The sequence below is a fragment of the Gymnoscopelus microlampas genome, assembly GCF_963454915.1.
Source record: "Gymnoscopelus microlampas genome assembly, chromosome: 14".
NCBI classification, from domain to species: domain Eukaryota; kingdom Metazoa; phylum Chordata; class Actinopteri; order Myctophiformes; family Myctophidae; genus Gymnoscopelus; species Gymnoscopelus microlampas.
This window is the reverse complement of record NC_139951.1, coordinates 2,873,685-2,901,519: the sequence shown is the minus strand read 5'-3', so window position 1 is coordinate 2,901,519 and position 27,835 is coordinate 2,873,685. Positions and strand designations below refer to the sequence as shown.

At 41.0% G+C, this 27,835-nt stretch overlaps 1 protein-coding gene across 1 annotated transcript; it reads right to left on the bottom strand.

Annotated features, from left to right (window-relative positions):
* Positions 1 to 229: 229 nt before the first annotated feature.
* On the bottom strand, positions 230 to 27,277 carry casp7 (caspase 7, apoptosis-related cysteine peptidase). The gene is made up of 7 exons (XM_084077477.1): positions 27,240 to 27,277; positions 24,473 to 24,582; positions 18,322 to 18,473; positions 13,245 to 13,373; positions 9,967 to 10,142; positions 8,697 to 8,835; positions 230 to 3,248 (listed from the first exon to the last, which is right to left on the bottom strand). Exons 2-7 carry the CDS (start codon positions 24,580 to 24,582, stop codon positions 3,022 to 3,024), a joined length of 933 nt encoding a protein of 310 aa, XP_083933603.1. The 5' UTR covers positions 27,240 to 27,277; the 3' UTR covers positions 230 to 3,021.
* Positions 27,278 to 27,835: the final 558 nt, after the last annotated feature.

Here is a 27,835-nt window from a genome sequence, read left to right as displayed (position 1 = left end):
CAAGTCTACATGTATATGATTAAACTTGTAACCTTTTGTGTACATTTTCAATCAGATGACGCTATTCATGAACTAAAAAAAAAAGATGTGTTTTTGGTTTACTCCGAATATTTATCACATTCTTTTTTTTTTGTTTCTTTTGTTTTAGCTTTGGCAATGTGATAAAATCTGCCAAAAAAAAAAAAGAATAAATTAAAGCAAGCAAATTAAATAAATCTAACTTTTCATGTTGTTTTGTTTTGTTTTTGTTTTATTAGTTTGGTTTTAGATAATCGATGCAAACAATCCTTTGGAGTGCATTTAGCAATGGAAAGACATTGCTAGGGTTCTCTTGCTGTGGCATAATGGTAGAAACTGACATCTATCACACTGATATACAGTGAAACCCTGTGGTCATTTGTGCTTTAGGCCACAATCCCAACTTATCCAGCATATCGTCGACGTCGGGCAGAAACCTCCTATCTACATATTCTTTTCGTAAATTAACGGCCGACTTGGTCATCCTACAGCGTCACACAAAGGCATCAAAAGTAGCAGATCTACAAGCTCAAAACGCTCGAAGCTCAAAACTCAAAGCGCTCGAAGCTCGAAAAACGTGGCACTTGTGGATCCGCTACTTTTTTTTTATTTGAATCCTGAAAAGTATCAGTTTTGGACGTGTGAGGTTCCCACCCGACAGAGATGATATTAGATTTCCCCCAATGTTTCAACATCTTTCGGAACGCCAAGTGCAGTAGCTACTGTGAGGCATTTTAAGTTTAAAAGGAATACTTAACCCCCAAAAATGATCAATTACTCACCCCAATGAAGCCTTGAATACATGGATTTCTTTTTTGGGTCGCATTCCTGAGACAATAAGCCAATATTATTATTTGACTAAACCGTTTCATGCGGTGAGTAATTGATAGAAAATAAGTCCTTATTTGGGTGTATGCATTCCTTTAATACAAAGAGGAAATTCACAAGACTTTTCTTTGTGATAAAGACAAGTGCATTGTTTTTGTTATGTGCAAATACACCGACTTGTAATCTTGAACACTGCAGATTAATGTAGCCTATGCGTCTCAAGAAAACAGTCAAAATGTCAAATTATTGTTGCTTTTATGGAGTGGACTACTTATTGCTAGGACTCAAAGTGTTGTGATCGCTACTTTCTTAGCCACTGGTTAAGTTTGGTCCGCTCATGAAGGAACCTGAGGAGAGCAGCGGGCGGCTACGTGGTGTGTGTGTGTGTGTGTGTGTGTGTGTGTTAACAGTGAGACTGTGTGAGCCTATGGCAGGTTCGTTTGCTCATAGGAGTGAGACCGAGTCCCTTAATGTTGTTGTTCTTTTGACCAATGACAGTTGAAAAAGAAAAGAAAAGAAAAGAAAAACATCAAAACAGCCATAGCTAAAAATGACCCGATCACTTTTCCAGCTATTCGATATTCCTTACAGAGTGTGCCTGACAGGACTTCATATTCGGTTTCCTTCAAAGCAAAGTACCCCAACATTTAGTAGTGCATCCTACAGAGCAATTATTATTAGTACAGGCTGCATGTCGTTATTATCAAGTCAGACAGCATTCACTCACGATGGCAGCGCTCTAACAACATATAAAAGTATGTTGCCGTTTGGTTTGTACGCTATGACAATAGCAGAATACTGTTCAAGTAATATCTGTGCAAATCTGTCCTTGAGACTCCTCTCGGATTACTTGCTGGAGAGACTCTCAGAACAATGTGGATTGATTCAGTTTTTGGGGGTCAGAAGTCAATTCAAAATTTGCTGTGAGGACACTATGAGGTGAGCCATGCTCACTAGAATCCTGTACAAATTCTTTCCAAAAAGTCGACTGTCAATGCTGGAAGAAGGAGGAAGCCATTTTCAGATACGATTCCCCGAACCCACGGAAAAAATGGCAGCAACTTTTCCGGGTCGGCGGAATAACATGGATATTTCACATTGCCTGTCGACAAAGATCAGATCAAATGTGACGCCATTATTCCAAGGAATAACCTGAAGGAGAGGCAGGTAATCATCATCAACACATGAACGCGGAGTGCCACTGTAAAGATTCGTATTCTCTTGGAGAAGCTCGGAGGTTTGGGCCCAGCTCAGACATGCAAAATGGCATACATGCCCAAAAGGTGCAACGTCCCACCGGGCTCATCATCCCTGAATATTTGGACCGCTTTAGTCAGCGCCTTTAACAGTCAGTCAGTGAGTCAGTCTGTTCAGTCAGTCAGCCATTCAGTCAGTTCAGGTCAATACATGCTCCTTTCAACGTTGGGAAAAACGTCTGTTTCAGACTGGCTTTTTGAACTCGTTCAGACATCTGGGAGTGCAGGAGCGTCCAATTTAAAGCTATCAGAAGTTCTGAATGGCGTCAGAATGTAGTTAACTCCTTTTCTGAAGAAAAAGTAAAAATCACACCCAGTGTGAAGTGGGCGGTGTGGTCACAGTGGTCATCACAGTGATGGAGGTTCACTTAAAGAAAAGTAATATTTCTGAAGTGTGTGGTGCTATTTATTAACAATAAACAATGGTTGGTCCACAATGGGTGATTCACTTAAAAAAAACATAAATGTGTTTTTTTTTTAAAGTGAAAGCCCTATTTATAGGGCTATGCACACGTGTCACGTGTTTCACTAGCCAATCACAGTCCTGAATAGGGGTTGGGGGGTACAATGGTGGTCAATCACGGTGCAGGGTTAGGGGGGTGCAATGGTGGCCAGTGATTTGCATTGAATGTGCAGGGTTAGGGGGTACAATGGTGGCCAATCACAGTGCAGCGAATGTCGTTGTCCAAACCTCACATATAGGGGCGGTTGCACCGCCCAAAAAAAGGCTTGGACGTCGGAAGGACCATGTATTGCGCTTCAGTCAGTCAGTCAGTCAGTCAGGTCATTTATACTTAAATCGCACGACCCTTGTTTTTTTTCCCCGATGAAACTTCATCATTTCTGTCGAAGCAAAGGGACACGCGACCAAGTCTAAATGAGCTTTTCAGCGTGGTCACGGCGTGGGTCAGCTGGGCGGTCAGTTGAAGTACAGCTCTTTGGTCAGCATGGACACCACGCACGGGATCTGCTTCTTCTCGCTGAAGCGCGGGTCTTCGGACCAGGACTCGAAGCTGGTGGCCACCATGTAGTTGACCCTGGTCAGGATCTGCATGATCTCCAGCTGCTTCCCGAACTCGTTGAGGACGTTACAGAGCGCCTGGACGAACCAGGAGCCCCGGCCGGGGTTCCTCCAAGAGTAGTACCCTGAAAAAATACACCATGTCACTTCTTATACTGAAAACTATAGTAATAGTACCGTGAAAAATACACCATGTCACTTCTTATACTGAACACTATAGTTCTACATGAGTAATACCCTGAACGAAAGCACCAAGTCATTTCTAATACTGAACACTATAGTTCTAGTACCCTGAAAAAATACACCATGTCACTTCTTATACTGAACACTATACACGTAATACCCTGAACGAATGCACCAAATCATTTCTAATGCTGAACACTATAGGGCATAGCAGTGGCGGCCATGTTCTGGTTCCATCGTTCCAGACTCCATTCGTTTTTCTAAAATAATTTATACAAATATTTTTTGGAAATCTCTATGTGGAAAAATGAATGGGGTCTGGAACGATGGAACACACATCCCATGTACAGTACTCTCACAAGTACACGGCCACAACAAACTAGACTCAAACCGCTATAACACTCAAGTAGCATTCATTCATTCATTCAGTGACACACAGCAAACTAAAAGGCACGAAGTGCAGTAATGATATCAATGAATAAAGTGAATACTTCTTTCCTAAAGTCAATTAGCAGTAAGCCATACGTCAAGGCACATTTTTCAGGTGTGCTAATACAACATAGCAAAAACACCTTCACACTAGAGTTGGGGGGTAATATGGTATCCCGGGTTGTGTGAGAATTTATATTTTCATTATTTGTCGTCAAGTTGAAAGGCCCACCACACCACACAACCGTCAATAACAGGTGCATTTGGAAAGCAACCAAGTCCAAAGGGGAAAATGTGCTGTGATGCACAGGATCGGCAAAAGAAATGCTCCGTTTCCACAAAGTGGGAAGAAACTTGTTTAAAGGGCAAGACCACTTTGGTAGAGGTTTGGGTTGTGTATTTACCTTGCCATGATGTAACTCCAAAGGTGGGCAAGAAATCAAAAATAATTGCTCCATTGATTAGAAATGGATAATTCAAAATATGCTCCTCATTGACTTACATTGTACGGTAAAACAGCTCTCAAAGTCACTCTTTTAGCACAAAAACGAACGCAAACAAAGTTGATTCAGACAATATAGAACATCACCAAACCCAGTACTGTTTTTTTTTTAAAATAAAAATGTCAACTTCCTGTTGATTTTGCCATTTTTAATAAGTAAAAAACCCGGACTGGATCGGCGGATCCGGATCCAGATCTCCAAATAGTAAAATCAACAGGAAGTTGACATTTTTATAAAAAAAAAAAGCAGTACTGGGTTTGGTGATGCTCTATATTGTCTGAATCAACTTTGTTTGGGTTCATTTACATGTTAAAAGAGTGACTTTGAGAGCTGTTTTACCGTACAATGTAAGTCAATGAGGAGCATATTTTGAATTATCAATTTCTAATCAATGGAGCAATTTTTTTTTATTTCTTGCCCACCTTTGGAGTTACATCATGGCAAGGTAACTACACAACCCAAACCTCAACCAAAGTGGTCTTACCCTTTAAGAACGTGATCAAAGCTTTAGAGTCTAGACTGCCTGAATGTTAATTACTTTTTCTAAAACAGGCATTCCAGAATTTCACAATACATTTAGACAAGAGCAACAGAGCTGCTGTTGACAGCAGGCAGCTATCCAGTGACAACTGTGGTCGTCAGTTAAGGTGACACCATACAATACATGTTCCTGGCGGTCCACGTCATGACACCTGAGTGGAATGTCTAAATGGCTCCAGACCAGTTATGAAAGCCATAGCAGACATTAGAGCTGAATGATATTGGAAATAACTGAAATTGCAACGTTTTTGTTTTTTTTGTAATATATATGGCGATATAAAAAAGTAAGTTATATCATTTCTTCAGATCTAACTTCAGTAGCTAAATGTTTAAAGAATAACTTCAGTAGCTAAATGTTAAAAGAATATATCACTGTTGCAATGATTAGTGTGATTTTAGAGTGTGAAATTTGTTTTTTTCAATAATCTGGTTGACGACGCCTCAATGAATGCAAAATGTGCAAGACCAGCTACCAAGAAATCATTCAATTATTTCCTTCCAGATTAGTCATGGAACTGTGTTGCATTTAGTTTTCCTTCCATCAAGCAGTAAAATTGTACAATGTGACTGGCCCAATATGCCTTAGCTACACTGCATCCTTTGCGATCTCACTATGGCACGTGCACATTGAGATGTCAATGCTGAAACTGATTTATATATTGTGCAATGTGGAGCCCAAGCAGACACGCAGCACTTCGATGAGAATAAACTCTGGGCCTGTGGACCAAAACCACAGACAACGGTGCCAACACTGCTGCAGCAGTCATGTCCCTGTATTGGCCGTGGCCTAACCGTTTCAGCCACAACCTTAATTAATTTCTTTCTATCAATTACTCACCCCATGGAGACTTCATTCATGGATATCTTTTTTGTTTTCGTCACGTTCCTAAGCCAATAATTTGATGACCGGCAGCGGTTCCGGTAGGAGACACAAAGAGTCTTCTTTGTGTCTCTTACCGAAAGCGCTGCCTACCGGTCAGCTGGTCATCAAATTATTGTCTTAGGAATGCGACAAAAACAAAAAAGTATCCATGAATTCAAGTCTCCATGGGGTGACTAATCGATAGAAAAAATACATTTTGGGGTTGAACTATCCCTTTAACCTGGCTTTTATGGCAGGACCAAAGACAAAAAACAGAGCACACCTAGGCCTGTCACAATTATTACATAATCGCCTATTCACAATTATTTGTGATAATTGCAATTATTTAGCATAATCATCATAATCGTTTGCATGTTGAAAAATGTTCAAACATTTTCCAAAAATAGCAGATCAACAAGCTTACAACGCAGCTGCTATTTTTACATTTTTTAAAATTATTAAATATGCCAGCAATTTCTTTGTATATTTACGTTATTTGTCATATCTGCCCTGTGCAATTTTTTATTACGAAGCCTAAAAGGCAAACATAAATTAAGTTCTTATGCTTAAATGTTCAATGCCAAAAACAGTATTAGATCGTTAATCACAATTATTTGTGTGACAATTAATCGTCAACTTAACCCATTAAAAGAAAGCATGAGCTGCTACAGTACATCTAATATTTTTATTTTATTTTTTTTCTTCTTGAAAGTGTGAGAACTGCTGATTTAGAAGGCATTTGTAGAATCGGCCTCAGGTCTTAATTGGGTTAATGTTGTAATCGTGACAGCACTATGCACACCCTCTGACTCCAGAGTAATATCATTGCTGCCTTTTCGCACGGCTGCCACCAAAAGAGGGAACTGTACAAGAAGCAGATGGAATTAGAACTCTCAGCCTGATAACAGTAACCCTACATAATTGTATTACTGGCCTGTAGACAAATAGGCCTATAAGGAGATGAACAACACATGTTTATTATGCATGCTGATTATTGTTTATTAGGCCTACCTCTTTATGATTATAATTAATTAATTGTAAAACTGCATTTTTTCATTGACGGGCTGAGCAACTCGCTGGGGTACTGTAAGTCGTTGGTTCTCAAAGTGGGGTCCGGGGACCCCCAGGGGTACTTGAGGGGGTTCCAGGGGGTCCCCAGCTAAATGATGGACAGGAACCAAATGGACCCTTATGGGTCTGTAACTCTGAGAGTGTACAAATGGAACCAAATGGACCCGTTAGGGTCCATTTGTACACTCTCAGAGTTAGATTAACATTGATTTTACAATATGAATTGGGGTCCCAGAGATATAAATGTCATTAAATGGGGGTCCGTAGCCTAAATGCATGTCAAACTGGGGGTCCTTGAAATTAAAATGGTTGAGAATCACTGCTAATGAGCCGTAAAAATCTTCTCTTATGGGGGTCCCTGGCATATCTATTCAAATGGGGGTCCGCGGGCTAATAAGTGTCAATTTGGGGGTCCTTGACATGAAAAAGTTTGAGAACCACTGCTGTAAGTGATCAGACACATACAGTATCATATTCATACATTCATTCATATGTGGCCCAACGTAGCAAACGCTGGTCTTTTTTTCATGTGAGAGATTCATAGCATGAGATATTGGTAGCTTAGTTTGACCCACCAGTTTTGGAACTACAGCTTCTAGAATCAATTAAATGTAAAAACACAGACTCTGAATGTTAAATACAGTGATTCACACTTCCAATTCAGAGTCTAGAATACTATCCCAAGATACATTGCGTGAATGCAAGTGTGAAATTCCTTCTTTTATCTATGGCAGTCACATTTTTGTCATTGTGTGAAAATCAGCTGGGTGCACTGCGGCCACCTTGTGGCAGGAGATGTTATAGCACATTTCATCCTTTTTAATTGCCCCAACGTGATTTTTAAGATGCATATAACCCGGTGAAGGTTTATTGGTGTCAAAAATGTCATATTTCCTTGGAAGTGGAATACTTTCTAGTGATGAAAAAAAAATTATGATGGGTACTTTGGTACATTCATGAAACTAAAGTAAGTACTATGTAAGATAGGCCTAGTATATGAAATAGAGCTTATGTGGTTGAAATAACCGGACTTAAGGGTCATTGGCCTAACAGGACAGCCTTATGGGCAGGGGTGCACATAACTTTTTAGGTCTGGTACGCAGAAGAGAACCTGGACATGTGACTTGGTGCGCATGGCGCCCGTCCCATTTTGTCAACGGGGGGGGGTTCAGCCCGTCCCGTTTTGTCAACGGGGGGGGGGTGGGGGTTCAGCCCGGACAGTTTTGTCAACGGGGGGGGGGGGGGGGGGGGTCAGCACGGTGCCATCGGACAGTTTTGTCAACGGGGGGGGGGGGGGGGGGGGGCGAGAAAAAAAGGACGATCTGCTTCTAAACTCCGCCGATTTTCGCCGTTTTTTTTCTCACGTTGTTAGATAAAGCCCACAAGGTTGGTGCCCTGTGCTGCTGCGCTGATTTTATCCGCCAGATTGGGACGTTCACGGCATATTTTGCACCATTACGGTGCGTTCATCATCGGTGACGAGTGCCTCTAACAGCCGCTGCTGGCTGCGTGCACGCAGCCAGGCAATGCGGGGCGATGCGAGGCGACGCGAGTCATATCTCTACCCCTCCGCCTAATGGCTGTACATGGGGCCGACGGGTGCTTTAGAGTGATTGTGTGAGTGTGGCTTCAGGAAGTAAATTCCTAGCCTCGATCTCCAGGCTTTTATTTTTTAGTTTTGCTAAAAAATAAAAGCTTGGAAATTCCTGTCCCAGCTGTTGGTGCGCAAAAGCGCCTCGCGTTGCCTGATGTGGTGCGCATTTTTTATTTTGGGTGCGCATGCGCACCTGCGCACCAGTTATGTGCACCCCTGCTTATGGGATATCCTACTCAGCCAATAAACCTCCCTGTTTTTCAACAAACTTTCACCAAATCAAGGATCCTGACAAGGATGTATCCTATGCTTGTTATCAGACACTCCTAATCTACCTTGCAAACGAGACAAATGTTTTGTGGAACTGACAGGTGCGCGCTGTGACCTTTACCTGGCACGGTCGAGTAGGCAAAGAGGAAATCTGCCTCGACAGGGATTTTATGCCGGGGATTAGCGTCCGTCTCGAGGGTATCGTTCGGGGGTCCCGAATCTGTCTGTATACCATCGTCGAACTCGGAACCGCGGCAAGCCTGGTGGAGCAAATGAAATGACATTTCACTGAGATCCTGAGTAGCTTTCTCAACGATGACCTGGTGAGGCAATTAAGAATTGAACATTTAGAAGTAGAGATATGAAATGTGTTCCATTCGTGTCGACGTGGCAGTCTGAAAGAGGACATTATGCATGTGAAATCAACAATACAGCCTTTATGTAACCACTTGAACCCTAGCTAGTCCCTGTTCTGGGGCAAACATTTGGCGAAAAGAGACAATCTTAAAGCTTGTAGATTGGCTATTTTCAGCTAAAAGATTTGTTGTATAGGGGGAAAAAAGGAGAGAGCCCTGGGGCAGCCGGTCAACTAAGTGTAGAAGGTTTAAGTGGTTCGATTACATTTTTTTTTTTGTGTTATTTTGTAATTTAATTTTCAAATAGCTTGTCTATATGCAGTTGTAAACTCATACGACAGTTCTACCAGTAGAGAGCGACAAATCGAGACATTGATCACCTCGTTGACTCGCTCGCCCCCTCCCAAACAGGCCGACGTCACATCCGGTCATAAACGGATGTGACGTTTTCGACAATTTCTGATCGGGTTAAAATACGATGTTATACACGACTACGATGACTGATCGTCACCCAGACCAAAGAGAGTAGCAGTAGACCTCTCCGTTCGTTTTGTATACCGTGTGAAAAACCGTGACTTTCCCTATTCTGGCCGAAAATGACCGCGGGAAAAAAATGAGAACCGGAAACGGAATCTGCGTCATGAAAACGGAACCCAGTGACTCTGAAGGAGTCAGGAAGTGAAAGTGATCATGAAAAATAAATAGAATAGCGCGACCACAGTAAAAAGTAAAAACTCTGGATTTCTCGTTCTGGCAGCGAGGGTACTCGGGGAAAACTTGGGGTATCTTGGGGCGTGGCACTGAGAGAGTTAAGAGCCATTTAGTGCCACGGTAAAACTTGGTTGTGTTGTCTTTTGTTTTCTGCTTGGCTCACAGTAGTGAGCTGAAAACTTGAAAATCAGACATTACTGCCAGTAATGCATCCGCACGAACAATCAACAAGCATATTATGTCCTTTTTCAAAAAGCCCAGTCTCCGTAAGAAAACAGCCAGAACCGGACACATAAAACGGGCCACGTGTCTGCAAATGCATACCTGGATGAAGAAGAGTTTTGGCTTGCCCACTAAGCTCTTGCACATGTCCCCTCTGAACAGCGAGGTCATGGTCTTGATGGGCATGGCGCCGTCCGTGCCGTATATCATACCCTCCTCGCCGTGGCTCAAAAGGATACAGGCGAAACACGAGCTGTCACTGTGGTCTTCCTGCGAGGCTAACCCAACACACACATAAACACACACACAAAGCCAGTGCTCAGATGAGCGCTCGGTTGGGGAGCTGTTAGGGGGGTTAAAGGACGACTTCACCACTTTTCAACATATCTTCATATAATAGGTCCTCACTAATGCTCATGATAAAATGATAAAAAAATGTTCTACTTGGTCTGTGTCACATAGGAGGGCTGTGGACAGTCAAGAAACCCGTCTACCAGTGATATCATTGTTAGGCAGGATTCTTTTTTCCAAAAAGATTACAATTTTTGTATTCAGATTTTTATTAAGGTGAGAACAATGGGATCTATTATTGCATTGTAACTTTCCAGGAATACAAAGCCTGCAGTTTCTATTAGCTTGGATTCCCCATCGATGATGTCACTGGTAGACGGGTTTCTGAACTGCCCTCCTCTGAGACACAGACTGATTAGATTTTTTTTTTACCATTTTATCATGAGCATTAGTGAGGACCTATTATATGAAGATATGTTGAAAAGTGGTGAAGTCGTCCTTTAAGGGTCTTGCTCAGGGGACTCATGCTCAGGGACTGAGCAGAGCGTGACCCGGCAACCTTTTCCAAGGCCAGACGGCCGGACTCTATCTACCCACTCGGCTATAGCTGCCCAGGTACTGTGTAGAACCAGAAGGACCCAGAATCATAGTGAAATGAGACTTCAAAAAGGTATTACTGGTTTTGTACAAATGACCTATTCATGTTCTCCAGTTTCAGCTACAATAAGGAAAACAAGAAAACTCACTACCTAGCTCCCTGGCTAATGTGGTTCTCACAAATAAATTAGGTTAATCAAGCATCACGGTAGTTTGGGCAGGCACGGAAGTCAAGCTGGTGCATGCTCATTCACCCTCCAATTACAGGGTACATACGCCCACAATCTAACACAATCATACATCCTCAATCCTGACGGTTCAATCTATCCAATGGCGGCCTATTTAAGCCCGAGAACGCATCCGTGTCATTTTAAGATTTCTTTGGCGATTCAAAAATAGCAGATGTACAAGCTCATAGCGCAGCACCGAGTGCCGCACTATGAGCTTGTAGATCTGCTATTTTTGAAAACTGAAATGAAAATGTGTGTAAATCTTTGAAAGTATATATAGTTTTTTTTAACTCAAATCTTTGCTTCTGGGGGTCCCTGGAACAAAATATTTTGAGATGGGGGGGTCCGCGGACAAATACATATCATTTGGGGGGTCCTTGACAAATAGCTTGAGACCACTGATATCGCAACGTTAGGATTTAGAAGACATTTGTAGAATCCCCAGAAGATTAAAAATGTTAAAAATGTCACGATTCAAAAAATCTACAAGCTCATAGCGCGGCACTCAGTGCCTGACTATGAGCTTGTAGATCTGCTATTTTTGAAAAGCCAAAGAAATCTAAAATGACACAGATGCGTTCCCGGTCTTAATGGGTTAAGTTATGCCCCATGAAGAGTTCAAATGGTGTCGTCATGTCCACGTAATAACTCTCATCTTTAGGCTCTGCTTCAGGGGGGGGGGGGGTGGGGTTTGTGATCTCAGAGTGTGAGTCATCATCTGTAGTATCACGGGGGCAGAGCCACACGGCCAATATCACTGCAATAAATGGTTCACCGTGACGAAAGTGTCAGATTGAATGTAGCATTTTACAATGTGATCATTAAACATTTCATCTGAAATGTTTGAAAACACAGCTACATCAACCTAGTACACAGACGGTTGCCTTGGGCATCAGCATGGGGAAAAGGTACCAGTCCAAGCAGCACTATAGGCTATATGCACAACAGCCATATTGGAAAGAAATTGGGCCTCTTCTTACTTCCTTTACAGGTGTTACCAATGATACTAATGAAGGCTCTGTTCCATTCTGGTCAGGGTGCTGATATCGTGCATGTTGGCTCACTAGAAACGCTCCATTTTGGTTCCCAAATGGCCCCTTATGGTGGGTGTGTAACTCTGAGAGTGTACAAATGGAACCAAATGGACCCGTAAGGGTCCATTTGGTTCCATTTGTACACTCTCAGAGTTATGGGGGTCCTTGAAAATAAGACAACCACTGTGCTACACTAAATGGAACGGAGCCTTAATTAGTATTATTGGTAACACCTGTGAAGGAAGTAAGGAAGGGGCCCAATTCATTCCCAATATGGCTGCTGTGCATAGAGCCTATTTGATGCATAGAGAAGAGAACACACTGCATAATCGCCCGTCAAAAACCTATACAACCTACCACATGCACTCACTCAAGTGAAAATCAGTGCTATAGAAATCCTATTCGGTGACTACACTAATCAGCATGGCGTGTTTAATAATGGTAAATCACAATGCCAGACGATCAGACATCTACACTTACCAATACATCCAGAGTCTTCTAAATGCAATGTAGACGTATCTTTGTTACAGCCGCTAACAAACCTGCGCCCACTGCTTTGGAAACCAATCATGTCCCCCCTCCAATATGAAGGACCGCCCTAAAGACTTTTGATTGGCAATGCCGTTTTTTATTTTTTAGACATACCAGTTCTAAGAATGAAAGCTGTGAAATTGTCCTAGTTGAGCTAAGTGTTGAGATTGCCTTGTGAGTCTGAAGGAATGGTACATTTATAATAAATTAAGGTTGAATTAGTTCAATTCAGGCAAACTTAATAAAATAACTTTACGTGACCTGAATTGAATCTAAGCTAAGTATTTCATATGAAAATGATAATACAATGATAAATGCTGAGAAAAAAATAACAACTACTACATTTTATGCAAAAAGACATAAGACAAGCTATATGTCACAAAACCAGCAAGGAGCTTGCTGGTTGGTCGGTCAGGGAGTCACAGGGACCAATCAGAAGTCTGACAATGGGTCAATTAGGACATTAACTATTTAGTTTATCAGTTATCATGGAACGGTCACATTTAGGGCCGCATGATTATGACTAAAATTATGATCCTGATTATTTCTATAATATTGTAACCACGATCATTATTTCTTTTCTGTCATTTTATAAAAGTCAATCCTCTTTATATTTCCCTCTCCTTTCCATTTGGCTCCCCTGGTCCAGGTGGCTTCCACTGTGTAGCCCTGTGTCTGTGAGCGATCCAGGACTCACCATCTTTGAGGAGACGCTCCATCTTCTCACAGGTCTGGTCGTTGTAGATGCACACGTCAAAGCCCAGGCTCTTGAAGCACTTGAAGAGCTCGCCTGCGTCTCTGTCCGTGCCGTTGCGGACGTTCATCCCTGTGTGATTGATACACAATAATGAGTCTGAAATGTACGTGTGTGTGTAGGGGTGCAACAGTTGATCGAACTAATAGATTTAATCAATTATATATACAAATAAAGCAATGCATAACAAAGTGCACATAATAAAAACAAAACTCATTTTGGCCAGAAATTAGAAATTTTGTTTGTTGTTGTTTTTTCACATTCAGGAAAATAGCTAAAATAGATGAGCTATTTTTTCCTAACACCATTGCAAGGCAAAGCATAAAATATGGCTTACAATAAAATCCGACTAATTGATTTATTCGATTATATAAAATTATATTTGAATTTTCTCCTGTCGAGTCATTGATGAATAACAAATAAAAAATAAAAAATACATTAAATGACGTAATAAATAATTATCCAAAGAATAATAGCTATGAAAATAATCTATAGTTACAATCATAGAAATGTGGCATCGTAAAAATAACTTTGAGACTGTAAGGGTCCATTCGTACACTCTCAAGCAACTTAACACTGAGGATTGTACTGTTTATGTTAACAGGTCCATGTACCCTGCTTATGAGATTATGTCAATTATATAGACCCCCTTAACAGACGACGTCACACTGATAAGAACCAGTATGCGCGCGCAGGCCGGCACCAAATGAAACCCATTCTGTCATGTCTCGCTAGGAAGCGCCTCACTAGCCAACACACAAGAGGAGGTTGAATGAACTGAAACCAGCGCTCCCCGAAACAATATGTTGGCAATTGATTGCATGAAACAATCACCTGTGCGTCCAGTCTCAATGTTAGTAAACAAATAATTGGTCTATTAGAGTTTCACTGAGGTTTGTCTTCTCTGGCTAAACCTGTCTATTGTGGCTTTATCTAATCTTCACGTTACAGCATCCAGCCAGCAGAGGGTGCCGATAGTTAAGGAGTGAAGGAGTGTTGAGGACAGGAGATGGAAGTCTGTTGTTAAAAAACATTTGAGTTGTTGGTTACTATGAAGTGATAACATAACACCATTGTAAATGTGAAATTAATCAATCTTCATCAACTGCATGGCCTATTTCTTGCCTAAAATGCTACCAGAAACTATTTAATTTTATCTGCACTATTAAGTTACAGACAGTAGGTGAAATAGAGATCGATTGAGAACTGACAGTTGTGACTTGGGGCTAAGCTCCACCCCCATACACTGTATTATGAAATCAATGAAATCATAATCAAAGGACCACAATGGAAAAACGCTTTATCCTTTTGACTGATATGTACACATACATATGTTTATGCATAGGTATGCATTGTAAGATCAATCAATCAATCATCCAACCAACCATTCAAAACGTGTATCAATACATGTACCATAAAACATATGTGTAACGTAACTATGTGTGTGTTCATTTAATTCAATTAATTTGTATGGATTATGGTTCCATGACACATCACACCATTTTAACTTCCAGTGATTTTAACAGTGATTCACTGTCAACGGTGGAAGAGCCTCTAGTGGAGCTTTGTCATCTCAAAGATTTTCCCAGGCCCAATCATGGGACAAGTTCTGTATGCGCCGCTGCTCAAGCGCTGCACTGGACGCCCGGCTGTATGTCAGCTTTGTCGCCATATTGGCAGGGGCAACGTGCCATAACTTCACTGCAAGAAATATATATGAGTTGTAACTGTTAAAGTACCGGAGACAAAAAATAATAATCTACGTAAGATAATGTGCTTTGGTATGAAAGCACACATTTTTTATTTAACCCATTTCGACCTAGAATACCTAACTATACTTTTCTATCCGGGAACCCCTTTTGGGGTTGTTGTTGCTGTATACAGTATATAGCAACATTATTATAATATTTTTATTTTTATTCAAAAATATTTAGAAGGCATCTTTAGAATAGGCCTCAGGTCTAAATGGGTTAACCAAGTATCCTACTATATCACCATGCCAAATTAAAGCGCTTGAAAATCGGTTGAGATTCAGCGAATTATGATGGTTTTAATAGTGGAGAGACCTCCTGCTGCATGTATCAGTGTTGATTTTGACAGCAAATTTGTATTTAGTTTTAGTCATAGTCTTTGGAATAAAATTCTATTTAGTCATATTTTAGTCATTTGAAATGTGGAAAGATTAAAGTCGACTAAATACAGTTGATTTAGTCGACTAAAATGTATTTTGGCGAGCCTTGATGATGGCATCGTAATGGCTGATTTTACACTTGGTTGCGTGCTGAAAATAGCAGATCTACAAGCTCACAACGCACGTTGTGAGCTTGTAGATCTGCTATTTTCAGGGCGCAACACCCAAGCGCAACCAAACATAAAATGACTTGTCTTTTAGTTCTACTGGATATCTTCTCCACTAGTCCCTCACTAACATTTTAGTCTAGTTTATATTTGTTGACAAAATTGTCAATATATTTAGTCTTAGTTTTAGTCATCGTAGCTTAGTTTTTATTTCGTTTTTATTTCATTTTCGTTGGTGAAAAAAGGTAGTCGACGGACGTTTTTCCTCATAGTTTTAGGCCTTGGCTACACGTACATGGATCTTTTTGTAAACGGACATTTTTGTGTGCGTTTGGGCCTTTCAGCCACACGCAAACGGTGTTTTTGGCCGCTAAAACGGATATTTTTGTAAACGGATAAATAAGTGAAGGTTTTCCAAAACATGCGTTTCAGTGGATCTGTGTGGACATGTAATCCGGAGATTTTGAGAAACGATGACGTCATCGCGCATTCGCACATGGTCATTATAATAATAAATAATATAATAATATAAACACCGGACTGCTCATGGTCATTAATAATAAATGAAGAGAGAGAGAGAGCAACATTTACAGTCTATGAAACAAGGCACGCTCATTTATGGCTAAATAATGTCATAATTAATAACAAGACAGTGGTGGGAAAAGTAGCTCATTCACTGTGTGACGAAAACCCTCTTTCTCTGCGCCAAGTAGAACACACGGCGCGTACACAGATTGAATGTGGGGTCTGTCGTCCTAAAACACAATCGCCCCGGTGCCGAGAGTCCCTGCTTTATAGTGGTGTTCGATGTTTTTACATTGCCAACTCTCACATGTAGCCTACATAAACGTTCAGATTTCAAATATAAAGTGCTTACCCCTGAGCCACGGACGTTACAAGGCGATCCGGTCCGCGATAAGTACCCGTATCTCCCGTATTGTTCAATAAAAAGCATTTTAATCCGATCGTCGGCCATTTTCTCCAAATTTTCTCCGATGCTTTCAACCATGCGACACCAATGGTTGGAAGGTGTATTGCACTCTGATACATTACCAAAATAAAATAACAGAAAAAGAAAATGGCCGGCGATGGGATTAAAATGTTTTTTATTGAACAATACGGGAGATACGGGTACTTATCACGGTCCGGATTGCCTTGTAACATCCGTGGCTCAGGGGTAAGCACTTTATATTTGAAATCTGAACGTTTATGTACATGTGAGAGTTGGCAATGTAAAAAAAAAACGAACACCACTATAAACCAGAGACTCGACAGCGTCATGTGAACCATGGCTACTGTTTGCGCTGCAGCTGCGCCCTAATAATGTTGTTTTCGTTTATGTTCACGTATGCTATTAAAATAATGCAGCTATTGCAGTATTGGGCCTTAACATGTTATTACAAATGTATTTGTATTTGGCCCCTCATATATATAATTATAAAATAAATGTAAATATAAAATCTGATATAAAATTGAAACTTGCAGCTGATCGATGCGTTTCTGCGTCTACGTGTGGACAGGGATTTTTGTTTATCTTTGTCATGTGGCCAGGGATTCTTTTTAAAAACGGAGGACTAAAATATCCGTTTAGTAAAAGATCCATGTACGTGTAGCCAAGGCCTTAGTCGACGAAATCAACACCGGTATGTATCTATACTCACGAGGAGCCTCTGTCCAAGAGGAGCCTCTGTCCAGACAGTATGTTACATTTGATCTTATTTCAGTGTGATGTGATGTACTGTGAGTATACCTGGTGCATGGAAAGCAGTGCCACGCACACCAAGTACATTTGAATGGAAAAATCCCACTGTCACCGATTCCCCTCCTACTGAGCCCTGCTAAACCTGTTTCTCGACTCAATTTATTCAGGTTTTTCCTTTAATTTATCACCCGTGTGTACAGTATTAATGTCCTATTACTGGGCACCCTAAATTATTCAAAACATTAAAGGAAATCTGAGTGGTTAACACACGTATTTAAGTCATTTTGGAGGAGTACTGGATTGGATATAAGTTGGCCCTCAGGTCCATATTTATATTATTATCAAGTGATGTTTTCCAAATGTCTATAAGACACCGCTGGTAACCATTCAAGGACAACACTTTGGAAGCCAAACAGTAACATCCAAATGTAACCACTTCAAACCCTATATACTTAGTTGACCGTGGTCCCCCAGGACTCTACAAGGCCCGCTTCCTGTTTTTGCTCTACACTCGCCAAAAATAGCCAATGTACAACCTCCCAATGTATCGCAACACAACCTGTTGGGAGCTTGTAGATCTGCGTAGATTTGTAGATTTTCCTGTGAATGTTGAGAATAGTGATGCTAGGCTTCAAGTGGTTAAGTCAGAGTGTACAAAGTGAAACCAAATGGACCCGTACGGGTCCATTTGGTTTCATTTGAACACTGAAGCATCAACTGACGGTGAGAAAACGCTAATGTTACTTCCGCCAAATTAGTTACATTTTTGGCAGAAACGGACTGTTTCAAATACGAGTGACTGACTATCATAAACGATACAGAGCCACCTCCCTGACAATATCGCCGAGACAGTTTGTTTATTTTTGGACCACAATTCTCACATGAGACGATTCTATGATGACCCAATGTTATTCTCCATAGAGAAATTACGACCCTGGGGATGGACGAGTGACGTCAGGACTTCTGTACTCTATATGTCATGTATTGTGCACTGATCTATGAGGTTGTCGGACATCTTACCCGTCTTCTCATCAAAGTTTTTGTTGTTGATGATGATGCACTTGCCCACACGCTGGTGGCTCATCTTATACTGGAATGTTGGTGAAACAATTCGGTAATGGCTTTCAGAAGAGTAATCCTGCTCCCGCGGCTGGCCATCCTTATTCTTCTTACTGACCAAGTGCACGTGCACATACACACACACACACACACACACACACACACACACACACACACACACACACACACACACACACACACACACACACACACACACACACACACACACACACACAAACATCGAGAGAAAAGTTAATGTTTTCTTCAAGTCAAAGTAGAGGTGCAACAGCTGATCAGACTAACCGATTTAATCAAATGTAGAAAGTTATCGATTTTTATAAAATAATCGTTCCAAAAATAGCCGATCTACAAGCACACAACAACTTGTCGAATTGCGAGCTTGTAGATCGGTATCTTCCTACTGTTGTTCTACGAAGTATAACATAGGGTTTAAGAGGTTAATCAGGTGAATCAATTAAGTCGATAATTAAAAAAAAAGGTCTATACAAAAACGAGGCGATTTGATGATCCATCGATCATTCAATTAATCGAAAAAGTAATCAATAGGATAATCGCTAAGAAGCTAATCAATAGTTAAAGTTAAAATTGTGTTCCTGTCAGACACAATTTCCCCTAACAGATCAATACAATACATGATATTCAGTACAATTTCCACTACAATGCAACCGTTACTGTATTGCTTACACATAAGTGAATAACTTGAAGTGAAAATGTGTGTATTTTGACAAGTCATAGAATGAAGGCAAGTAGAATGTTCACACAAAAACACGGGATAAGACAGAGCAATGTTATTAAAGGATGATAAAATAACAGCACCACCATTAACAATCATCAAACAAAGCCAGTGTAATGGAAGTATGTAATATGTAAATGTTAAAAAGAATATAATCTTTTAAAGTGAATTAAAACAAATGAAAGGACAGCGGCCTACAAGTGGTGGAAGCTTCGTAATGAAGCTCAACTTCCTATTCTTAGTTCTCGCAAATTCCATCAAATCTTTCACTCTGAAGGTCTTTGAACACCACGAGCGTGATGTATAAACGATCTGAAAATGTGTCTGTGAATATTTCAAATCAAACTACTCATATAGATGATGCGTCATTCACACAGGTTGATGGTTTTATTCACAATGAAAAAACGATGTTGTTTCAAAGGTAATATTCCCATTCTGTGTGGATATACTCATGACACAAATAACTACTTTAAAACATCGTATTTTCAGGCAAATTTATCACACACACACACTAAAAAAATATGTTCTTGGGTGTAAGGACGTTTAGAGTTCACAAGATGAATTTCAAAGACACATATTCAACTTTCGACTTACGACAATGAGACAAACTCAACTTTAAGCGTATAAAAAACTGCCCTGAAACCACTTACTCAGAGCCCAAAGAGCACATACATTTTCAAATGTAGCATTAAGGTCATGGCCAAACGGGTCACAAGGTAATCCACTGTCCGGGAACGAGGTGAAGTTATAACATGTTTCTCATAAACGTATAAAAAAATAAATCTTTGGGCAAATCGAAAAAAAAAGTATATCCAGCGACAAGAGGAAATCTTTCACGAGTGGCAATTCTCACCGACCTGTCATATTTCCATTCTTTAAAGGAGCCATCCAGATAGGTAAGCCACAGCGGGCCCATTGGGCGCTCACAATATCCAGGCTGCTTCCAGAAGGGCCTAGTCATCAGGTTACCCAAGCATCGGAACAATGCACACAAACACAAACACACACACACACACACACACACACACACACACACACACACACACAGCCAACCCAGGCCATACTCTGATCAACATGTGATCTAGAACTTTACCGCCTACCCCCCCTCCCCCTCCACCCCCCCCCCCACCTTCTCCCCAAATTGTGCCACCCTACCAGTCAACTGCGGGCGGGCAAAGCGCCCAACTCGGTGGCACAGTGGGGTTGGGCGCTGTGTGGGAAGGGGGATCGGTGGCGGGTGGGAGGGAGGGAGGGAGGGAGGGAACGGGGGAAGGGGAGGCAGCCTCAACATCTCTTACCTGGGTTCATCATTCAGCGCTACGCCACTCTGCATCTGAAACGCCTTGACTCTCGTCTCTCCTTTCTTCTTCTTCTTCTCGGTTTGGGGGGTAATTTTATTTATTTTTTTTTTCGAGAGAGAGGGGGCTGTGTGCTAGGATCCTGACATGCTCTCTGTTGTGCTGGATGGAGACTGGATCGGGTCGGCGTGCTCGCCGGAGGTCGGGGGGGGGGGCGGCACGCCGAGAGAGGCCCCTGAGTCAGCAGAGCTCGCCCCCACACACCCAACACCACCCAGAGCTTTCTAAAGGCCTATTCAAGCATGGCCCCTACACCCCTCCGCTGTGCTGAGGTCACACAGTGCAACGCAACTGCCCCTGCTGCTTGCTGACAGACACACAATCCCTCCATACCTACACACACACACACACACACACACACACACACACACACACACATGTATTCTGTACAGCTGTGCTTCTCAACACAAAAAAAATACATTTTTAAAAATTATTTCAGGGACCCCCAGTTTGGTATGCCAAAGGCCCACGGAGCCCCGTAACCTGTATGGGTTACAGACCCATACAGGTCCATTTAGTTTCATATGGGAGGTACAGGCCCATATGGGTCCATTTGGTTACTAAGTATCAATCATGTAGCTGGGCACTAGGACTCACGATACCACTAGTCCCATCACGATAGGGCGGGGCGATTATGACAAAATAAGATATCCCTGATATCCATATTGTGATGATAATAATCATATTGTGACAATGTGACAATGTGACATTTTTATCAGCACGCAGGGCTGATCAACAAACAGACGCTGCTAGTCAACACTTTTTCCTCAATGGCTGGCTTTTACCAAGGCAAATGTCCTCTCAGAATAAGGCATCTAAATGGGACTATGGGATCTAATTTACACCTGTTTCTTTGTTATCTTCCGGGACTTTGAGCATCTGGTGGGCAGTGCCGGTTTTCCGGATGTATAGCAAGGAAACTTAAATGTGTTTCCTTGATGTGTAGTTATTTGACAAGTGTGGTGCTATTTGTACAAGTGATGACAGAGGAATAACACTACTCAACATGAAAACATATGCACATGCATATTATGAATATTATCCATATCATCCAGCAATATGAAGTCATTAGTGCACCTTGATTGGCAAATATGAAAACATCATTACATCATTATGAATAGCATTAACCAAATGAACCCCAGCTATGCCTATCTTGGGGGGAACATATGCCTAAAATAGCGCACGTTTGTATGTGAAACAGTAGAATTAATACAAAATCTTCTCATTTATTTTGGATAGTAATATTATTCTGCTTTTATTCTGGTTTTCTTTATTATGCTCACATAAGCTATTCAGATGGGGTAAAGAGTGCAAAGTATTCAGGCCATTCACCACAAATAAGGATGTTTACATTTATTGACATACGAGCACATTAAGTCTGGCCGTTTGTTCTGGAACGTCTGCCTTGCATTCCCGCTGCATTTTTGGAGTGCGGGATCACGGAAAGAAAACTACAAGTGCGGGTTGATATATATGACTGTTTCATTTCTTGTTTTATTTTAGTTTCTCAAAATGTTCTTTAAAAATGCAGAAAATAGCCAATCTACAATCTCACAATGTGACACTTTGTGAGCTTGAAGATGATGTATTATGGATGACATTTAGTGTAGAGGGAAAACAGGAGGGGGTCTAACATTGACCCCTGGGGGACTCCGGTCCATACAGGGTTTTAAGTAGTTAATCATCATCATAACCTTTATTTCAGCTAGGAGGACAGTTGAGGGGCAGGCCCTCATTTTCAATGTAGCCGAGATAATCACATAATCACATTTTAGCTGAACAGGGTTGCCCCCTTGAAATCCTATCCTACTATCCAAAGTAAGTAACTAAGTGGGTTGGAGATGTTTATTATTGGTACTCGGTATCAACAATAAGAGGGGAGTCTATCCCCATTTCAATACACTAGACCCCGGAGCGATGGATTGCTGAGGTAGAGCGCAACATCAGCTCCCAGAACTTACAGCACGAGTTGCCACACCGAAGCCGTGCTACTCACTGAGTTGGCAGTGCCCGGGATCGAACCCAGTCACTGCGGTCAGTAGAGCTACTATCCTAGTAACTACTGTATATCCTACCACCCTATCCTACTATTATTAAAGGGATAGATCTTATAAATGGCCAGAACAAACACGCCTTTCAATTGCTCGCTCAGCCACAAAGAATAATGCTTTAAGAAAAGAAAAGAAAAAATAATTTCATAATAATGCTTCTTGCCAAACGTTTTTTGTGAAATTGTAGCGCCGGTAATTAATTGCCGCTACAGTATAGCGCTTCGTGAGCCCAATGTCATAGGTGGATCATATGCAGACAGAGCTGTCTGCTGTCTGCTCCGGTCAGAGCACAACAGCACACCCGCAGGCTGCAGCAGTTCACTGCTCCCCCTGGCGTGACAAGACATGCACGCGTTCACTTCAGTGCACAGAGCGGTGTTTCTGTCATCCTGTCAATCTTTGTGGTAATTTTTTTTTTTTTTAAACCACAAACACGGGTCAAAAACCAAAGGTTACGATGACAATAGGCTCTATTCACAGCAGCCATATTGTAAGACATTCACTGGTGTTACCAATGATACTAATGAAGGCTCTGTTCCATTCTGGTCAAACAGAGTCAGGGTGCTGATATTGTGCATGTTGGCTCACTGGAAACACCAGTGGGTCTACAGTTGGGGTCCAGGGACCCTCATGGGCTTCCAAATGGCCCCTTACAGGTGTGTAACTCTGAGAGTGTACAAATGGAACCAAATGGACCCGTAGTTATGGGGGTCGTGGAAACCACTGTGCTAGACTAAATGGAACAGAGCCTTCATTAGTATCATTGGCAACACCTGTGAATGTCTTCATATTATGGCTGCTGTGAATAGAGCCTATAAGGTCACCGGAAGATTCGAGGGAGAGCGACAGAGGGGTACGAGAGGAAGAGAAGGTTGCAGCCACACTCTGGCCAATATAATGCAGCCTTTTTGTCAAATCTGCAGATCGATGGTGACATTAAGCGGATGAGTAAGTGAAGTAGAGAAAAGATAAGGTATATACTGGCTAGGGTTTTGTCACAGCGATGTAAAAAGGCCAAAGTGACATGCCTGAATGTCTGCAGAGACCTGTCGCTCTCACCCCGATAGTCAGCAAATGCGTTGAGAAGCTGGTGAGGGAATACATCTGCTTTTTTTTTTTTTAGCACCTTAACTAACGTCTATAAGTATATCATGCACAGTATACATCTGCTGCTATTCTCACGCACCTTTATACCTTATCTCAGGTACCATGTGTAAATATGTAGATAATAACTTGTTTGATCGCCTTTCACAAAAATGATCTCACTTTTTTACTTCTGTAAACTTGTGATGTGACAAAGCTGATTCTGATAATGGCTCGTCATGCTTAATTTATACTACCGTTATACAAAAAAACTAAAGCAGACCTACAAGTTCACAACACATGAGCTGCCTTGTACACACGTGAGCTTGTATTTACTATTTTCAAAAAGCCAACAAATAAAATAGGCTTGTTACTGTATATGCAGCCTTTTTTATAACTATTGTCACGAATATCTGGAATATCTGACTGCACCATGTCAATGTAAAATATCTTTACTAGGACATTGGATTATCTGAGCTGGTCCATCTCCATTCCTCTTCTCTTTCCTGAACACTATAAATGGATGGCTCTTGTACAAAACTTCACCCACTTCTCTTTACACCTGTAAACCTGTGATGTAACGACAAGCTGATTCTGATTAAACAGTTCCTCATTTTGCTGGGGACCCCCTGGTAGCCCGGTCAAGGACCCTTGGGCGGCCCCCGGACCCCACTTTGAGAACCAGTGCACTTGACAACTCAACATTTCTCCTTCTAAGTCGGGTGTGAAAGGTCTCAGGACACCGTTTTCAGGTCATGCTGCTCTGTGTGTGTGTGTGTGTGTGTGTGTGTGTGTGTGTGTGTGTGTGTGTGTGTGTGTGTGTGTGTGTGTGTGTGTGTGTGTGTGTGTTTTTTTAAGGAATTTACCGTCCAAAGAGTAGGAATCTTCCGCTGCGGTCAGGTTTGGCGTCCGTTGTATCTCCCTGGTCCTGCTGACAATCCTCTTCCATCTCTGGAGGATCACCCGCTCCTTCCATCTACAACACAGATGACACCTCAATGAAATGTGTTCTCTAACCTGTTATCTTTAATATACTGGACATGGTAGTGTAACGCCCGGGTTTCGAACTCAGGTCTCTTGCGTAGAAAGCCAACATCTTAACCAGTCGTCTAAAGGGGAATTCCCCCCCTGACCGGGGGAATTCCTTGGTCATCAGGCAGAGGGTCTGAGACACTACTAGCCTGACACTCAGCCTGAATTTTCATTTCGTTTCACTCCATTATTCAGTCTGAAAGCCCTCTCAATGCAGCCGATTGCTGAGATGGGGGCGTGGCCAAAGTTTTTTTTTTCAAAGACTCTTTGGCGATTGATTCATACTGGATTATCCCGATCCCGATTCGTCGTACAGATTTTCAACCGAGGCTGAGACCTCCTATGAGAGCGTCACCAGACCAGAATCGCCTGAACATATTTTTTTAATGGGCGTGGCTAGCGATTCACGGGCTGGAGCCAGGCTAAGACACTACTGCTACACTAGTGTAAAGTGATATTTTTTGGTTAAAACAAAGATTTGTTTTTGTTAACCCATTAAGACCGAGAACGCATCTGTGTCATTTTAAGATTTATTTGGCTATTCAAAAATAGCAGATCTACAAGCTCATAGCACGGCACCGAGTGCCGCGCTATGAGCTTGTAGATCTGCTATTTTGGATAATCGTGAAAATTTGAGCACATCTTTGAAAATATATATTTTTTTAAAGCAAACATTTTTAACTCAAATCTTTGCTTCTGGGGGGATTCTACAAATGTCTTCCGAATCCTTTTTTTTTTAAGAAAAAAAAAGATAATATGTTGCTATAATCAGTGGTTCTCAAACTTCTTCATGTCAAGGACCCCCAAAATTATATCAATCTTGGCCGCGAACCCCCATCTCGAAATATTTAGTTCCAGGGACCCCAAGAAGTTAAAAATGTTCGCTACGGAAATACAGATATTCAAAGATTTGCACACATGTTCACGATTTAAAACAAAATAGCAGATCTACAAGCTCATGGCGCGGCACTCGGGCCGCGCTATGAGCTTGTAGATCTGCTATTTTTTAATAGAAATCTTACAATGACAGAGATGCGTTCCCGGTCTTAAAGGGTTAAAAGATTAAATGCTCTATAATAAGAATATAAATATATATAAATAGAATATAATAAGTTCTGCTATAGTGTTTGTTCAGTAACAGGAGTCTCCCCGCCTCTCCAGCTCTTAACCCATTTAGGGGCAGGAAATGTATTTTCTGTTTACTAAAGAGCTGGAGATAAAATTCCTCTGTTATTGAACAAACACATGGCAATGATTACTATCATAATATAGAGCTATTTAATACTTATCCTAACAAAACAATATCACTTACTGGACCTTGAAAATAGCAGATCTACAAGCACACTAATAGAACTGCTATTTTGGGCAAGGAGATTTGGTGTAGTGGGGGCAGTTATCAGTGTACTCACATTATTTAAGTAAAAGTATCAATCGGCAATGTAAAAAGTAAAAGTCCGGAATTAAAAATGAACTTGAGTAAAAGTACATAAGTAATTGGTATCAAAATGTACTTAGAGTACCAAAAGTAAAAGTACTTATTATGCAGAATGTTCCATTTCATAGGTTTCAAATGTATACACATCTTGAGAAAATAGCAGATCTACCATGGTAGATGGCTATTTTCAAATGGCCGAAATGTATAGGGCTGAAGTGGTTAATGTGTGTTTTGTAATAATGATCAAAAACTACAAAGTAACTAGTAACTAAAGTTTTCAAGTAATTGTAGTGGAGTAAAAAGTACAATATTTGGATCCGAGATGTGGAGTAGAAGTGAAAGTATTGGAAATTGGAAATATTCCAGTAAAGTAAAAAATACCTCAAAATTGTACTTGAGTAAATATACAATTAGTTACTTTCAACCACTGGCAGTTATTATGATACTATCTCATGATGTCTAGCTAGCTCTGAAACATGACTGTCATGACAGTCATGGCGCTACTTGTTTTTTGAAGATTTTACATTTAAAACCAGTACATCTACATTAACGTTCAGATTTCAAATATAAAGTGCTGACCCCCCGGCCACGGATGTTACAAGTTAAAGCGCATGGGTCTAAGTACCCGTATCTTCCGTATTGTTCAATAAAAAGCTTTTTAATCCGATCGCCAGCCATTTTCTCAGATTTTTTTCTGATGCTTTCAATTACGCGCCCCTGTCGGTTGCGAGGTGTATAGCACACTGATACATTATTAAAAGAAAATAGAAAATGGCCGGCAATCGGATTAAAATGCTTTTTATTGAACAATACGGAATATACAGGTATTTACACTCGGGCGCTTTTAACTTGTAACATCCGTGGCCGTGGGGCCAAGACTTTATATTTGAAATCTGAACGTTTATGTAGATGTACGGGTTGTAAATGTAAAATTTTCAAAAACCAGGAACAAGTAGCGCCATGACGCTTGTGACAGACGAGCGTCATGTGAGATGTCTAGCCAGATCTGTGAACTACTGTCTTAAACTGACCATTAAAGCACAATATGTAACCTCGGAGAGATCCATACAGCTAATGACAACCTCTCTCCAAACGTGTTGACTTTAGGAAGGTTTTGGTTGAATGAATTGACATGAATAAGGTGTAATGTGTTTAGAAAGACTCACCTCGACGTCTTCACCGTCTAACCGAAACTAAAGTTGCGGTGCGTTCAAGTCACCTCGGAAATGTCCCTCTTTACCGTCAAGTTTTATGAATGATAACATGGGACCATGTGGCGGAAGAAGTACTCAGATATTTGACTTAAGTAAAAGTAGCAATACCACAATATAAGAATGCTCTGTTACAAGTAAAAGGCCTGTGTTCAAAATGTTACTTGAGAGAGTAAAGTAAGTACATCAAAATGTACTTAAAGTACAAAAGTAAAAGTACTCATGAGAATGTCCCATTTCACAAGCTTTAAAATGAATACAAATCTTTTGAAAATATCAGATAGAATATCAAGCTTACAAGGTGTTGCATCTGCTATTTTCAAATGGCCGAAATGTATAGGGCTGATTGTGGGTAATGTATCTTTTTGTAATAATAATCTACAAAGTAACTTGCAACTAAAGTTTTCAAATAACTGTAGTGGAGTCAAAGTACAATATTTGAGATGTAGTGGAGTAGAAGTAACTGACAATTGGAAATACTAAAGTAAAAAATACCTCAACATTGTACTTAAGTACAGTATTCCTTTGTAAATGTAGTTACTTAATTTACA

What these genes read in the sequence shown, in the direction of transcription:
- casp7 (XM_084077477.1), bottom strand. Translation starts at nt 24,582, where the DNA reads ATGGAAGGAGCGGGTGATCCTCCAGAGATGGAAGAGGATTGTCAGCAG. An exon ending in GGAGCGTCTCCTCAAAGATG is followed by an intron (nt 10,143 to 13,244) that starts GTGAGTCCTGGA and finishes GTGTTGGGTTAG; the next exon opens with CCTCGCAGGAAGACCACAGT. An exon ending in CAAAACTCTTCTTCATCCAG is followed by an intron (nt 8,836 to 9,966) that starts GTATGCATTTGC and finishes TTGCTCCACCAG; the next exon opens with GCTTGCCGCGGTTCCGAGTT.